The sequence below is a fragment of the Xyrauchen texanus genome, chromosome 19 (genome assembly GCF_025860055.1).
Source record: "Xyrauchen texanus isolate HMW12.3.18 chromosome 19, RBS_HiC_50CHRs, whole genome shotgun sequence".
NCBI lineage: Eukaryota > Metazoa > Chordata > Actinopteri > Cypriniformes > Catostomidae > Xyrauchen > Xyrauchen texanus.
The window spans coordinates 34,828,669-34,844,859 of NC_068294.1; the positions used below are offsets into that span (position 1 = coordinate 34,828,669).

Consider the following 16,191-nt stretch of genomic DNA (forward strand, 5'->3'; position numbering starts at 1 on the left):
TGTTCTTGAACAGCTATTACAAAATTTCGAGTAAGAAACGCGTATCTTTTTAGACTACTCTTCTACCTCCATATCTAGCAACGCTCTTCAGATGTCCCGCCACGAGTCGGCCCAAAATAGTCTGTTAATCTGTCTGCGCGCTGCTGTTAAGATCACCACGTGCTTCCCCTCGTGCCCAGATACCATGGATACCATCAAAGCAAATCCGTGATTGGCTGGTCAGACGTGACGTAGGATGCATTTAGGGAATTCCGTCAGCTGTGCAGTGGCACGTTTCAAAACGTCGCTCCGCGTTGAGCGGTGCTGAAGTTTAGTGTAGAGAAGAGTGTGAAAACTTTCCACTTCACTTTTTTTTTTTACCTTTTTTAACACTGTGGAACTTTTGCACTGGAACAGTGTACATGTTGTCTAAAAGTTATTTTCCAAGAAGAAGATGTGTCACATGCAGCAAGGGACCCGACAAACATCGGCTTTATAAATAAATCATATCGATCTAGTGGGACTATCCCTGTGCTTTTGAAGTTGAAAATCCCGACGTTATTTGTCTGTTCATATGTAAGTGACCTTCTTCACTCACTCACTAACTTGTTTTATAAATTTTCAGAGCCATAGTTTTGTTACTGATTTTACACTCCTACTTTTGAACTACCACAATGTAAATGTCTTTATGTATTATGTCATGAACTGTAATGTTAGTTAGAGTTAAAGTAGTTTTAATGACCCATCTTGTGTCTTTACGAGTGTCCTGGTGGGGTACATGTCCAGATATGGCAGTGAGAACAAAACGTTCTTGCTGCCCAGACAGGGAACCAATACAGATATAGAGATAATAAAGATGGATTATCAGTAGGAAAGTTACTGTACTTTCTTGTTCATCATTACCAGGTATAATGCATAAGCATTATGTATTAAATGTCATACATGTCTAAAGAGTGCTACACCACAGAGCAACAATTGGATATCATCATCAACTTTATTTCTATTGACTAAAAGCCATTTTGCAAATGCTTTTATCAAAAGTTACTTATTTACATTTAGTACAGTTTCAGTCTAGACGTCGACTGATTGTGGATTTTGCTGATACCGATAACTGGTGGTGGAAAAGGCAGATAACGATTAATCGGTCGATAGTTTTTCAAATCGATTAATAGAATGTTACGACATTTTCTTAGTCGGCACAGACATAGATCTAAATCCCAGATTTAGTTTATTTTTTAACCAAAATCCCAATACTAATCAGAAAAAAAAGAAAATTGGGTGCATAACATGGGACTTTTAACAAGCCTGAAACACACCTGGACTTTTATTTTTAAAAGAATGACATAGAATTGGCTCCGTTACAACGCTCTATATTTAATATTTACCTAATTAAGCTTTTTATCACCTATATATTAATATTATTCACAATTTGAAGTTGGAGACACAATGTATGTGCTGATGAGTGATGTGTCTACAGTCACATTTCAATTTTTAACAAAATGTAATTTTCAGAGGAACACAGAGGATTAAAAAACTATTGGCAACTATTGGCATAGATTTTTGCAGATAACGGATGGTTCCAAAAAAGCAACTATCAGCACTGTTTAATTGGTAAAACTGATGTATCGGTCTACCACTAGTTCAGTACCCCTGGGGCAAACCAGAAGGTAAATTACCACATTTAGGGTTCTAGCTCAAGGGCACAATAGTGATAGTTTGTGGATCACCTTCAAATTTTAAATTGGTGTCTAGGTTCCAGATATTTTGGGATCAAATTGTGTACAACATGTGTATTACACAATCTAAAATCCATCTAAAACTATTTTCAACTATTACTAATAATTATTATGCATGCCGTTTTTATGACCTCATTAATTTAGAGAGTACGTTACATTATTGTTTACAACACAGGAACATTTAAATTGAAATGGTGGGAAAACTGCATGAAGCAATGACCAGTAATAACACCTAAATATATAAATGTTTCATTATTCATTAACACAAATAAGAAGCTACTAATATCCCGATGTTGACAATTAAAGCTCAAGGACATGTTATGCATCAACTACCTATGTATTGATAATGTGCATTTGGAACTGAAGATAAGGGCTGACAAACATAACAAATGTACCTTATATAGACCCCAAAGTTCTTTACATTTTATTTTTCCAAGAGCATTGATATATATACACTTACTGAGCACTATATTAGGAACACCTGTACACCTACTTATTCATGTGATTATCTAATCAGCCAATGATGTGACAACAGTGCAGTGCATAAAATCATGCAGATACGGGTCAGGAGCTTCAGTTAATGTTCACATCAACCATCGGAATGGGGAAAATTTTTAATCTCAGTGATTTTGACCGTGGCATGATTGTTGGTGCCAGATGGGCTGGTTTGAGTATTTCTGTAACTGCTGATCTCCTGGGATTTTCACACACAACAGTCTCATAGAATTCAATGGTGCCAAAAACAAAAAACATGCAGTGATCGACAGTTCTGCGGATGGAAATGCCTTTTTGATGAGAGAGGTCAATGGAGAATAGTCAGACTGGTTCGAGCTGACAGAAAGTCTACGGTAAGTCAGATAAACATTCTGTACAATTGTAGTGAGCAGAATAGCATTTCAGAATGCAAAAACTTTGAACCTTGAGGTGTTCGGCAGAAGACCATGTTAGGTACTTTATTAGGACCATAGTATTCCCAATTAAGTGCTCAGTGAGTGTATGTTGATGTCCTACTTCGAGCTAGCTGTTTTTATTTTCTGTGATATTTTCCCAGAGAAAGTGTCAGAAGGGGTCAAAAGGGCATTTTAAAAAATGCATAAGCATATATTATTTCATTACTGATATTTAACTACAAATTCCTGCATGTATGAAGTGTAAATAATGAAACTCTTAAACTCTTGTAGCTTCTTATCGTTCATTATCTGGCAGCCATTGCTGACATACAGCGAACAGATACAGAGTCACAGTATTGCTGGATTTACCTTATCGTGGCTTACGCCACAGATGGATCAGTGACAGGGTCAACACACACAGAGCCAGCTCAAATATCCTCCTTCTCAGTATCCACAAGCCCTTGAGGCCTCCAGCAGCCATCTTTTAATAGATAAGAACTTTATATTTGTACCCAGGGACATAGCGTTAGAGGAAACTGCTATTAACCAAGTTAGACACACTCTTAAGTCAGCACATTCAGTCATTCCCCCATTTGTAGTATTTTGCTTTCAGAGGTTTGTTGAGTGCTTTTTTGTTTGTGTTTGCTAGAGGTAGTTATGTTCCCAGATGCCTTGGAGGCTGTAGGACGGGTAGAGGGTTTGACCCTGTCCCCTCCCCAGACTTTACCAGACCCAGATGATGAAGCAGAACTGGCCCATGAAACAAAACGAAGAGGCCGATATCGGCATAGCTTACAGATATTGAAGCCTTTCAGGATCACACACAAGTAAGTTCTCTTAGTTATGGTTGTCAAAATGGCTATGTGCTGTGGGGTCTATAAGTCTGAGACCACTAGTGAAAATGCTTTCATTTTTCTAATGACTAATTTGCTAATTTCTAATCAATTTTAACTGGAAATTATATAGAGTATTCGGTCTGACACATTGAGTGAAAACATTTATTGAAAAATTACCATGAATTTTGTAGCATTTGGTTTGTCCACCTTTTGAGCTGGAATGGACTCAAGTTTTTTCAAAATCTGTGATCCATATTGCCCCAGCATGATTTTAAAGTGTTATAAAGAGCATCTTGTGTGCTTTAATGGAAACAAGGAAATCTGACCCTTTGCACAAATGAGTTAGCATGGTTAGTTTCACAAATGTGGATGCTTTTGATTAGAAATATTGCTGAATCTTGAATATTTCAAGATGCAGTGACTTTTCAAATGTTCTAAATCCCCAAAAATTCTATTTAGGTTTACATTTTTGAATCCCAGATTTCCACGCGTTTCAGGTGTCTCGCTGTACAGTATGTGTTAGAATATGTTTGCTATGTTGGCTTTCTGATCCAAACAACGGTGAAGAAGGACCTGAAAAGGATGCTCTTATTATTTTCTCACAGACAGTGCAGGTTTTAACATGCTGGCTGATAGAAGGCCACTGACCTTTTTACTGCCCCTTAAGAGTTCTGAGAGAGACGTGCAAACTGTTGTTCAAACACAAATGTATGATTCATCTTCCATTCGGCACCAGCGAGTAAAAAGGTTCTCAGTCCTCCTCTTGCGTTCAAAGTCGCACTGTTCTCAGACATAGCACCTAGATGACTAATATGAGCCAAACTGTTCCTTTTTTCCCCAGACATCAACACCCTGTGGACAATGCTGGATTTTTTTCCTTTATGACTCTACAATGGCTCTCTCCATTGGCATGGAGGGCCTACAAAGCATCTTGTCTCAGAATGGAAGACGTATGGGGTCTGTCCTGCCACGAGGCATCGGAAAATAATTGCCAAAGGTGAGCAACAGTCAGCCTTGTCGGAAACCTGCTTATCCGTTTTGTATGATGCAGCAGAGTTCATTTGCACGTTTGTTTGAACAGAAGTACTCTGGAGCCAGGCACAAGTCAGGAGTCTTGACATGTTTGCCAATTCTGAAACTTTAACAAATAGAGCCATTAGAAACCATTACCTGGGCCAAGGTCTGGCACAGTTGACTAGTTGATAACAAGAGGTGGGAGTGTGTTGTTGATGTGGGAATCCCTTGAGTCACGGTGGGAAATGATGGATGTTTAACTCCCACTCTCACACTGACTCGAGTGTTATGGCAGGTGGGTGTTATTAATAGCAGGGATTAGACATCAGAAGGAGAGAGTTAGGCTGCACCTTTCCTACAGGACAGTTATGTCATTAACACGTTAGATCAGCACTCCGTGTCCCTTACCAATAAGCTGGCTCACTGGCTAGAGTCAAAGCGAGCTCAAAGGGTTTCTTGGGGACATTAGTAACATGAAAAAGCACCTATAATCTGTAATTGCCCTTTCACTGTACCAGCCTTTGCAGATCTGAGGTTAACCCACATTACATGAATTTTCTGGATAAGACATTAGGAGACTGTGTATTGGCACTCACATGGGAATGTTGTTGTGATCAGTGATCATATGCTAAAGGCATGGTGCACCAAAAAATGAAAATTCTGTAATAATTTACTTACCCTCGTATTGTTCCATGACGTACTTTCTTCAGTGGAACACAAAAAGAGATGTTAGGCAGGTTGTTAGCCTCCGTTCACTTTCATAGTATGGAAAAAAGATGCAAAGAAAGTCAGTGGTGACTGAGACTAACATACTGCCTAAAGTCTCCTTTTGTTTTCCACAAAATAAATAAAGTCAAGCAGGTTTGGACCGGCATAAGTGTGAGTAAATGGGTGGACAGGCTCTGTGTTTGTCGTCCAAATAGCTTGATCCCTAGCCATATTTAGGAACCAAAATTGGAGATGTGCTCTTTTAAATTGGGCCAGTAAATAACCATCTAGCAACAGTACTGGTAGATTAATTCTGAATTGTAATATGGTGCTGATTACATTACATGACTTAAATTGCAGTCAGTAACATAATCTCTTGGATAAAATTTTATGTAGGACTGTCGATTTAACGTGCTAATTCAGTGCAATGAATTATATACAAAATCAATTCCAGCTGTATAGGCAACGCACAGCTTATATAGAGAACAAACCACACTTAAGGACAGAAGAAATCACAAGATAAAATGTGTTCTTGTATTTAAACCATATTTTAGAGCCCCTGAATTCAAACACTGCTTATTGGTGCACAAATCCAAATGCAGGGATCTTAAGACGTGTTTTTCTAAGTTTTAAACTACTTTAACTTGACACAGCGACCTAAAAATGGTATACTTATAACTTGACGGAACCAAAGTGAGACACTCCAAAAGCATTAGTCTGATACAGGTTTACATTGACAAAAGCCCTTATAATAAATCTATCTAGGATTTCATGCCATTTCATGCCAGATTTACTCATCTGCTACAATAATGTAACATTTTAATTATCTGAATTATTATATTTATAATATATATATTTGATTTATAATTATTTAAATATAACTCTTTATTATTATTTAATCATTATATATTTAATTGTTGTTATTTCAGGGGCTTTCTCCGCACATATTTATATATAATTGTGATTATTTAGATTAATTCATCAGCATACCATGTTATTCGATCAAATATTTTAATTGATTGACAGCCCTAATTTTAAAGTAATCTAATCCGATTGCTTTCGGATTACTTTGGATTACTTACCTAATTCTTGTTTATTTTATATCACATGCATTTGAGTAGAATAAGCTTGTATCATTTTGACATAATGTTGCTTAAATGTAAAGTAAAAAAGCATAATGGATCAAAATATGATCATTTATATGATTTTTGTTTTGTGTGTTTTCCTCTATATTAATCCTCACTATTTGAATGACATAAAAGGCACTTAAAATGTTCTTACTGTGGAATATTTGACATTACAAACACTTTCAATATGTGGTCAAATCAGTTATATTTGTGAATCAACATAAGAGTACATTTATGTGCATGTATGAGAACAACAGCAATTTGCAAAAACTAAACTAAACTTTACTGCACTACTGCAATCAGTTCTGCATTTATGTGTGGATTACCGCTCCATCTTCAGTGTAGTTATAACTGGTGGCTAGTATCAAATTTACAAATCAAGTTTATGTTTTTTCTTTGTTGTTGTTATCTATTTTCAGTGTACATGAGTGTTCTGAATTTGTTCGCATATAGCTTTACCTTTCAATTGATTTGCACTCACGTGGGTATGTTGTTGTTGTTGGTGATCCTATGTTAAAAACAGGCTCTGTATTTGCCACCCAAATAGCTTGACAGTTATGCCTCAGTAGAGTGTCAGTTTTCAGTGTTTTGCCTCAGGGTCTTTGTCTCGGGTTACTGGATTCTTGCCATAGATAAGTGATGGACATGTTTAAGTCATGTGTACATGCTTGTGCAAAGGTGGAGTGGATATTTTTCTGGGGTCTGGAACAGTTGCATAATGCCTCTTCATAACAGAGGGGGTTGGACCTTTAGAAGGCAAAAAAATAAGATCAAATTCCCAAATGTTTTGTACTTTGTGAGATACTGTATAGGAAAAAAAAAACTGTGTGAGTGGGATTTTCATACCAGTCCTTGAAAGGCAGCTGTAGGCTTTGGTGTGGGCATTTAACAGAAATGTCTCTGAAGTCAGGCCACACAGAGTTGTTACCAGGGTTTTGACATTCTACACTGTGTTTTTCTCTCTCTGTTCTGTGGGGGAATGACATAGGTTAATTAGACCTTACATCAATATTTGTTTGTAATTTACTATAGGCTAGGTGTGCAGAATTAATGTATTTACATATTATTCATGCAACAAAACTTATTCATAGTTTTCATATCGAGCAGGGGTGCTCACACATTTATGGAATGAGATCTACTTTTCATCATGTTATTATAGTAAGATCTATCATGCACAATTAAATAGGCTTACATTATAAGCAGTGTTCCCCACAATACTTAAATTTCATTAGTCGATACCAATACCAGTGAAATTGAACAGCATGTTACTACAGAACCAAGGAAATAAAAGATCAATCTTCAAAGTTCTCGTTTTTTGTGTGGTTTTTGTGTCATCGCCCATGCACACACCCCAAAGCCTTGATTCTTTCTGAAGGTGAATAATTTACAGTAGTTGTTTTACAAGACTGATGTTTTTATACTGTACCAGTTTTTGTGGTTAGTGGTTAAACTCATTCCGCACAGTTTCTGCAATGGAAAAACTGAATAATACCTTAAATAGTACTACTTGTTCAGGAGAGGTGTGCTATTTATTTTCAAAGAGATCAGATTTACGCCTGGCAGACCATAAAGTGGGCAAAAACTCCTATAGGCTTATATTGAATTAGGGACCTGAAGATAATTGAGACTTAGAGATAGAATCTTTTGAGTTGCACCAGTAAGGACGCTGTGTTGACTTGCCTAAAACAACATTTGAAACACCTTAGTAGCTGCGTACTACGGAAGCTCAAAGAGGCCATGCGTTATTATTATTTTTCTGTTTCGTTTTCTCGTGATCTCGACATAACTACGGTTGTTTTCTCGTGATCTTGACATAACAAAAAGTTGTTTTTGCCTTTAATTTTCTGTACAGTTTTTAATTGAGCTACAGGATTTACAATTAAAAGTTTATTACAAGGTATGAAGGACAATGAGAGATCTTTGGCAGAAAAGTACAATTTATTATATGTAAATGTAAAGTTATGTTAATTCATTACACTTTGGTTATAAAATATTCACCTGCCCTATCCAAGAGTATTCTAACCAGTCACCTTTCACATAGGCTAAATCAAACATATTAATAAACACCAGGCAGCACGTCACAAACACTTAATAAACGCTTTTCATCAATATGGAAAGACTCGCTTCTTCTGCACTCAACAGGAGTCAAGAAGCACGTTATGTGCTTTCCGCAAAGTACCGTTAATACTGTAATATCGCCGCGACTCGGATCTAAATCGCGGCTGGCTTGACCGCAGTCATGCAGACGCCCGGTCCCTCAAGTTGGCTGGCAATGAAATTGACCAAACGTTCCAAACGTTCACTGTATTGTCTACGAAAAAGTTGTAGACGTGATAGTCTTCTTCTAAAGTGTCTGACACTAATCTGGAAGTTCTCAATGACAGAGAGACGTCGAGATCTCGAAAATTAAGTCATAATCACGAGAAAACAACTTTTTGTTATGTCGAGATCACGAGAAAACAACTTTTTGTTATACCGAGATCACGAGAAAATTAAGTCATGATCACGAGATAACAACCTTAGTTATGTCGAGATCACGAGAAAACCATCCATCCATCCATCCATCTTCAACCACTTATCTGAAGTCGGGTCGCGGGGGCAGCTGCTCCAGCAGGGGGCCCCAAACTTCCCTATCCCGAGCCACATTAACCAACTCTGACTGCGGGACCCCGAGGCGTTCCCAGGCCAGTGTGGAGATGTAATCTCTCCACCTAGTCCTGGGTCTTCCCCGAGGCCTCCTCCCAGCTGGACATGCCTGAAAGACCTCCCTAGGGAGGCGGCCAGGGGGCATCCTTACCAGATGCCCAAACCACCTCAACTGACTCCTTTCAACGCAAAGGAGCAGCGGCTCTACTCCGAGCTCCTCACGGATGACTGAGCTCCTCACCCTATCTCTAAGGGAGAAGCCCGCCACCCTTCTGAGGAAGCCCATTTCGGCCGCTTGTACTCGCGACCTAATTCTTTCGGGTCATGACCCAACCTTCATGACCATAGGTGAGGGTAGGAACAAAAATTGACCGGTAGATCGAGAGCTTTGCCTTTCGGCTCAGCTCTCTTTTCGTGACAACGGTGCAATAGAGCGCGTGCAATACCGCCCCCGCTGCCCCGATTCTCCAGCCAACCTCCCGCTCCATTGTCCCCTCACTCGTGAACAAGACCCCGAGGTACTTGAACTCCTTCACTTGGGACTAAACCTCATTCCCTACCTGGAGTACGCACTCCATCGGTTTCCTGCTGAGAACCATGGCCTCAGATTTAGAGGTGCTAATCCTCATCCCAGCTGCTTCACTCTCGACTGCCAAGCGATCCAGTGAGAGCTGAAGGTCACGGACCGATGATGACATGAAGACAACATCATCTGCAAAAAGCAGCGATGAGATCCCCAGCCCACCGAACCGCACACCTTCCCCACCCCGACTACGCCTCGATATCCTGTCCATGAATATCACAAACAGGATTGGTGACAAAGTGCAGCCTTGGCGGAGACCAACCCCCACATGGAATGAACTCGACTTCGTGCCGAGGACCCGGACACAGCTCTCGCTTTGGACGTACAGGGATTGGATCGCCCTAAGAAGGGATCCCCCCACCCCGTACTCCCGCAGCACCTCCCACAGTATCTCCCGGGGAACACGGTCATACGCCTTCTCCAGATCCAGAAAACACATGTAGACCGGATGGGCATACTCCCAGGCCCCCTCCAGGATCCTTGCGAGAGTAAAGATCTGGTCCGTCGTTCCACGGCCAGGACGAAAACCGCATTGTTCCTCTTCAATCCGAGGTTCGACAATCACGAGAAAACGAGACAGAAAAATAATAATAACGCATGGCCTCTTTGAGTTTCCGTAGCATACTGTAGCAATGCCCTGGAACATTTATTCATTTGGCAGACGCTTTTATCCAAAACGACTTACAAAAGAGGAAAACATAAGCGAATCATCTTAAGGAGACAGTGGTATGAAAAGTGCCATACTACAAAGTTTCACTATCATCAGAATAGTATACAAAACAGATTTAAGTGCAACAAGAATTGTAAATAATTTATTTTTATTTTTTATTTTTTTAGTGACTGGTTAAGTGCTTTTGGAAAAGATGTGTTTTTAGCTGTTTTTTGAAGCTAGAGAGTGAGTCAGCTTCACGGATGGAGTTGGGAAGGTCATTCCACCAACATGGTATGATGAAGCTGAAAGTCCTGGAAAGTGTTTTGGTGCCTCTTTGTTTTGGTACGACAAGGCGACGTTCCTTAGCCAACCGCAGGCTTCTGGTGGGAACGTAGCTCTGCATAAATATTTTTAGGTATGCTGGGGCAGACCTAGTGACTGTTTTGTGTGGTGTAACATGTGCTCACTTAGTTTCATTACAGACCAGACGTGCTGCTGCATTCTGGATCATTTGGAGAGGACTAATAGCACATGCAGGAGGCCTGCAATGAGAGCGTTACAGTAGTCCAGTCTAGTTATGACAAGTGACTGAACGAGCAGTTGTGTGGCATGTACAGAGAGGAAAGGTCTTATCTTCCTGATATTGTAGAGTGTAAATCTACATGATCTTTCAGTCTTTGAGATGTGGTCTGTGAAATTTAGCTCATCATCAATGGTTACCCCTAGATTTCTGACCGTTTTGGAAGGCTAAACTGTAGTTGGACCCAGCTGCACAGTGATGTGTTCAACAGCAGGGTTGGCTGGAAAGACTAGGAGTTCGGTCTTGGCTGGGTTGAGTTGCAGGTGGTGTTCCTTCATCCAGGCTGAGATGTCTGCCAGACAGGCAGCGATTCGAGCGGTCACTGGAATAGGTGCTCCACAGGTCAAGGCCTCCTTACGCCTGTGTGTAATTTCCACGGTACTGTCCCCTTACGAGTGGACTCCCGTGTCTCCCCCCTCTCTGAGGCTGGATCTACCACCGCGTCATCTTTCCCACATAGGACCTAAGCGGCCATGTGATGTATTCGCCACCTTTACATCCCCTGCAGGGTAGGTGTGGTCTCTGCAGGGTCTTCTCCCCCTGAAAGAATAGGAAACTGGGTAAGACCCCCTTCCCTTAATGCATGTAAGGGTCCCGGCCGTGATTACTATATATATATATATATATATATATATATATATATATATATATATATATATAGGACAGTTAGTTCTGGTCCTCGAATCTGATTGGACGAGAGACGTTCCATGAGCACTGATGGTCTGACACCATCAGCACTCCGATGCTTCACTGTGTGTACATCACACCGCTTGTGTTTGTGCTGTTCTAAACTAAAGTGTAAGAGCAGTGCAGATTGTTAAGAGCTATGGATTGTCTTTTTTTTTTACCTTATATATGTTAGCCAGCAGGTGGTGGCAAAAGATAATTTTTGTGTGTAATATGAGCCAGTTAGGTGACATGAAATGAATCCACATCAGCCGTTTACATACAACAGCTCTTCATGATCGCTTACTACACTTACTACTCTACACAACTACAGCTAGAAAATAGCTTTAAATGGCTTTAAACAAACAACTTCAGCATTAATGCTCATCACAGCTGAGAGACACAACAGACTGATTAAGTACACAATGGGTGCTGTTTAAAATGGAGGACATTGCGGTTTTTATACTGATCGACTCTTGTGCACCGTCTACTGCGAAATAGGGAGAAATACCCCCTGTTGGACGCTATTTTTCCACTGAGAAAGCTGATCTTCATAAAGCTGACAGCATCTCTGCTTGGGTGTTGCAACAGGTGATCGCATATGCTCCAGCCTTCTCTCTCTCTCTCTCTCTCTCTCTCTCTCTCTCTCTCTCTCTCTCTCTCTCTCTCTCTCTCTCTCACACACACACACACACACACACACACATCCATCCTTGTTTATCCAATATCTTGTTTGAAACAGCACAAGCCGTGATACTATTTCTGAAGTGACATTTTTGAATTACTAACAAAGGCTTGGACGCATCATTTGGTTTGAACCAGCAAAGGCAGATTCTGATCCGTCACGTAAGATAGTAGTTCCATGCAAAAATGTGTTTTATGACCGTAAAATTGACTTGTTAATTGAACTGTTGTATATAAGCAATATCACACTTGCAATTGTGCTATATGGCCCAAAATCAGTACTGCAGTTATTACCTATGGCACTAATCACAGCAGTGCTGATGTAGAGCCATATCGCACTTTTGCTCATGTGATATTGTTTATATATATATATATATATATATATATATATATATATATATATATATATATATATATTCCATGTTGTTTTATACACAATGTCCCCTATTCAGACTGGAGTGGTTGTGGCACGAGGAGCTGAAGAGACGGGGGAAGGACGGTGCGTCTTTATCTCGGGTGTTTTGGAGGTTCTGTCAGACCCGAATGCTGGTGGCAATCTTCTCTCTGCTCATCACCATGGTGGCAGGATTTGTTGGACCTGTGAGTTGGTTTCTAAGTTGGTTTCATTTTCATTGTCAAATAACTAACTTGGGATGGAGTTGACCTTTGATGCTGACTTTTGAACTGCTTTCCTTGTCCAAACCCTAACTTCTAGTCATAAATGTGTATAATTTATAGGCATTATCAATACCAGAAGTCATATAATGTTTATGGAGCGACAGCTCTGCTACATAGCAGATATGCTGTCAGTGTGAAAGCACAACTTGTGTCTTCTGTCACAATTACAGTATGATCATGCTGAGCTGTGTTAAATCTGCTTACTATTTATGAACAGTTATATATCTAAGAGATCAATACAGAAATTATATAGTATTTGGAGCTCATGCTGAATTTGTAATGGAAACCAAAGGTTTTTCATCCATTTCCTTACCTACTGCTGGTGTTAATCCACTGGATTATGAAGTGTGCCTGGATTCTCTATGGCCCAAGGGGCATGTTCTTCAAATTATTACTGCTGCTTCGTTTCTGTTGCCAAATGAGCTTAGATCTGTATTCAATAAAAAGTGATTTGTAGTGAGGTTTAAAATATCTTTCTTATTAGTTTCACTATGAAAGGATTTATTTTGGTGTATCTGGGAGTCGCTGTTGGGAAGAGTGGCTGTTCATTTTATTTGCCCACACAAGGCCGCACATGCCCCAGTCAGCACTCACTTAATAGCATTATCAGGGATTACATGTTACAAAATAGCACACTTATTTCCCCCCATTGATTTGTTTTGTGTCGCTTGGGTCAGTCATTGTCACTGCAGCAGGCACATTTACTTGCAAAAATGTTACAAATTAAGCATATTATTTCCTCGGCACTCATGCTTAAAGGGATAGTTCACCCAGATATGAAAATTTTGTCATCATTACTCACTCAATGTTGTTCCAAACACATATGACTTTATTTCTTATGTGTAACCCAAAAGGAGATGACTGAGACATTGTGCCTAACATCTCCTTTTGTGTTCCACAATGAAAATAGAAAAAAAGACACATGGGTTTGGAATAACATGAAGGTGAGAAAATTAGGATTTTTTGTTTTTGTGTAAACTATCCCTCAAAAATGAGCTGTAATACCTAGTTTTCCACGAAGGACAAAAACATGTCCTTGGATGTTTTATACACAAATTTTAAATGTAAAAGTTATTTTTAAATGACCCACTCATGTATTACAAGAGGTTAGAAAGTTTGTTAGTGGCTTATATTGTTAGTCTTCTTTCATTTGGTATTTAACAATTTGGTGTGATTAAACTGGGATTTAAAAAGATTATTTGAATACAGGTGTCATTAAAACTTCAAGTATTTAGATTAAAGGTGTATCAGGGATTGCTATAAATTAAACATATCATTTTCTTACCACGCATGCCTTAGGCTTTGTTTAAGGCAATGCTCATGTTATAGCTGGCACACATATTTGACCAAAGGCATATGAATGAGTTGAAAAGTGGGCATGGGTCTTTGAAAGTAATTTTTATCTCACAAACACTGTGAAGGCAAGTGCAGAAATGTCTTAAAGGGGTAGCTCACCCAAAAATGAAAATTCTCTCATCATTTATTCAACCTCATTCCTTCCCATTAGTGTATGACTTTCTTTCTTCTGCTGAACACAAACAAGTAGGTCCATACAATGCAGTGAATGGTGAGCAGAACTTTGAAGCTCTGAAAAGTACATAAAGGCAGCATAAAAGTAATCCATTTGACTCCAGTGGTCAAATCTATATATTCAGAAACAATATGATAAGTGTGGGTGAGAAACAGATAGATATTTAAATCCTTTTCTAATTTAAATCTTTTGTTTTTGCCGATTCACATTCTACGTGCATTTTTCCGCCACCTTGCAGGGAGAATTTATATGTAACAAATACTTAAATTTGTATCTATTTCTCACCCAGACTGAGAAAAAAGTGGGAGAAACAACTAATTATAATAGTTTCTGCCTTGTATTTGTTTACTTGCACTCATGTAGTTCTAAACCCCTATGACTTCATAACTTTCATGGACACAAAATGCATTTTTCCATGCATTTATTACACTAAATGAGGACTGGAGCTTTAAAATGGGTGAAAAGGCACCATAAAAGTATCATAAACATGGTCCATTTGGCTTGTTCGCTATATTGTCTGCATTCTGAAGCCTTAACAACATAAACTTTCTCACCAGGACAATTTCTAAATTGTCCTATGACTTCAGAAGTCTAATGAATATAGCACACGATTCAAGTGAGTAAATGAGAGAATGTTTATTTGGGGGTAAACTATCCCTTTAATATTGAGTCAGAATGAGTTGATGACTATGGACCCTTTTCACAGACTGTGATGACGCTTTCCTCCTTATTTAGCAGCGTAAATCAAGCAAACAGTTTTGTATTTGCAATAGTTTAATTATATTATGTAAATAATAACATTATACTTTGTAGTATATTATACTGGAATTAGCTTTAAAAAATGAGTTACCACAGCTGCAATGAGATTTCTAATACAGCTGCTGAGAAAGTGACTGAAAATTAGGCCTCTTCTAACTGCTGTAATCCAGCGCTTACTGTTTTTTTCTTCTTTTGGAAAGCTGTGATGGGTAATCATGGATTTTTCCCAGACATGTAAAAAGAGTTCATAGTTAGATATATAGGAGTAGAGATTTTCTTGTGTTTTCCTTTGAGCTGAAGTTGATCCCCTGACCCCAGAAACAGTGGATGTTCTGATACCAGACATTCTCCCTCCTCATGTAATTCTGATTCAGTTCAAATAAAATAACTAAATCATTAAAAAAATATGTGGTACACCACTCTCTTCCCTGAGAAAACCCTCCTTGTTTGTGGCATGTTGTTCTCAGGCTCTGCTGATCCGAGCACTGCTGGAGTATTCTATGTGCTCAGAGGTAAAGCTGCTGTACGGCTTGGCTCTGGTCGGGGGGATCTTCCTCATGGAGCTCACGCGCTCATGGTCTCTGGCTTTTATGTGGGCTGTCAGCTATCGCACTGCTGCACGCCTCAGGGGAGCCGCACTCACAGTTGCCTTCCGGAAAATCCTGCGACTCCGCAGTACTAGAGACATCAGCACAGGAGAGGTGAATTGTTTTGAATATTTTTATAAACTATTTACTACTAACACTATATTTTAAGTTTGAAAAAGATTCTCCACTTATAATTTAAATAATGAGACAGCCCTTCTGGTCATGCTTTCATACTAATGCCTTTTTTCCTTTCATAATACGTATATGTTTCTGGTCTTAATGTATATGATTCATCAGTGGGTGGTATTCTAAACATTTATTTATAAAAAAAATTTCAGACTTCTTCCACCTTGACATTCCTTTTTGGCTGACATAACCTTGGCTTTTTCTTGTTGTTATGTTAACCAATAGCCAGATATCTATTTAGGCTGTTGTCGCCTAGTGCAATGCTGCCATTCTAAAATTATGCCAATTGTTAATGCAGTAATTTATTTCAGGTTAATGTAAAAAAGGTTACAACAAAAATAATAATGAA

General features: G+C 39.1%; 1 protein-coding gene across 1 annotated transcript in view; it reads left to right on the top strand.

The window, feature by feature from the left end:
• The first annotated feature begins 287 nt into the window (after window positions 1-287).
• Window positions 288-16,191, top strand: part of LOC127659450 (ATP-binding cassette sub-family C member 5-like) — a 47,407-nt gene continuing 31,503 nt past the window's right edge. The window contains exons 1-5 of the mRNA XM_052149279.1: window positions 288-555; window positions 3,255-3,432; window positions 4,283-4,438; window positions 12,554-12,701; window positions 15,537-15,770. Of these exons, the coding sequence (XP_052005239.1) occupies window positions 3,263-3,432; window positions 4,283-4,438; window positions 12,554-12,701; window positions 15,537-15,770 (708 nt within the window). The 5' untranslated portion in view covers window positions 288-555; window positions 3,255-3,262. The remainder of the gene's footprint in view (window positions 556-3,254; window positions 3,433-4,282; window positions 4,439-12,553; window positions 12,702-15,536; window positions 15,771-16,191) is intronic.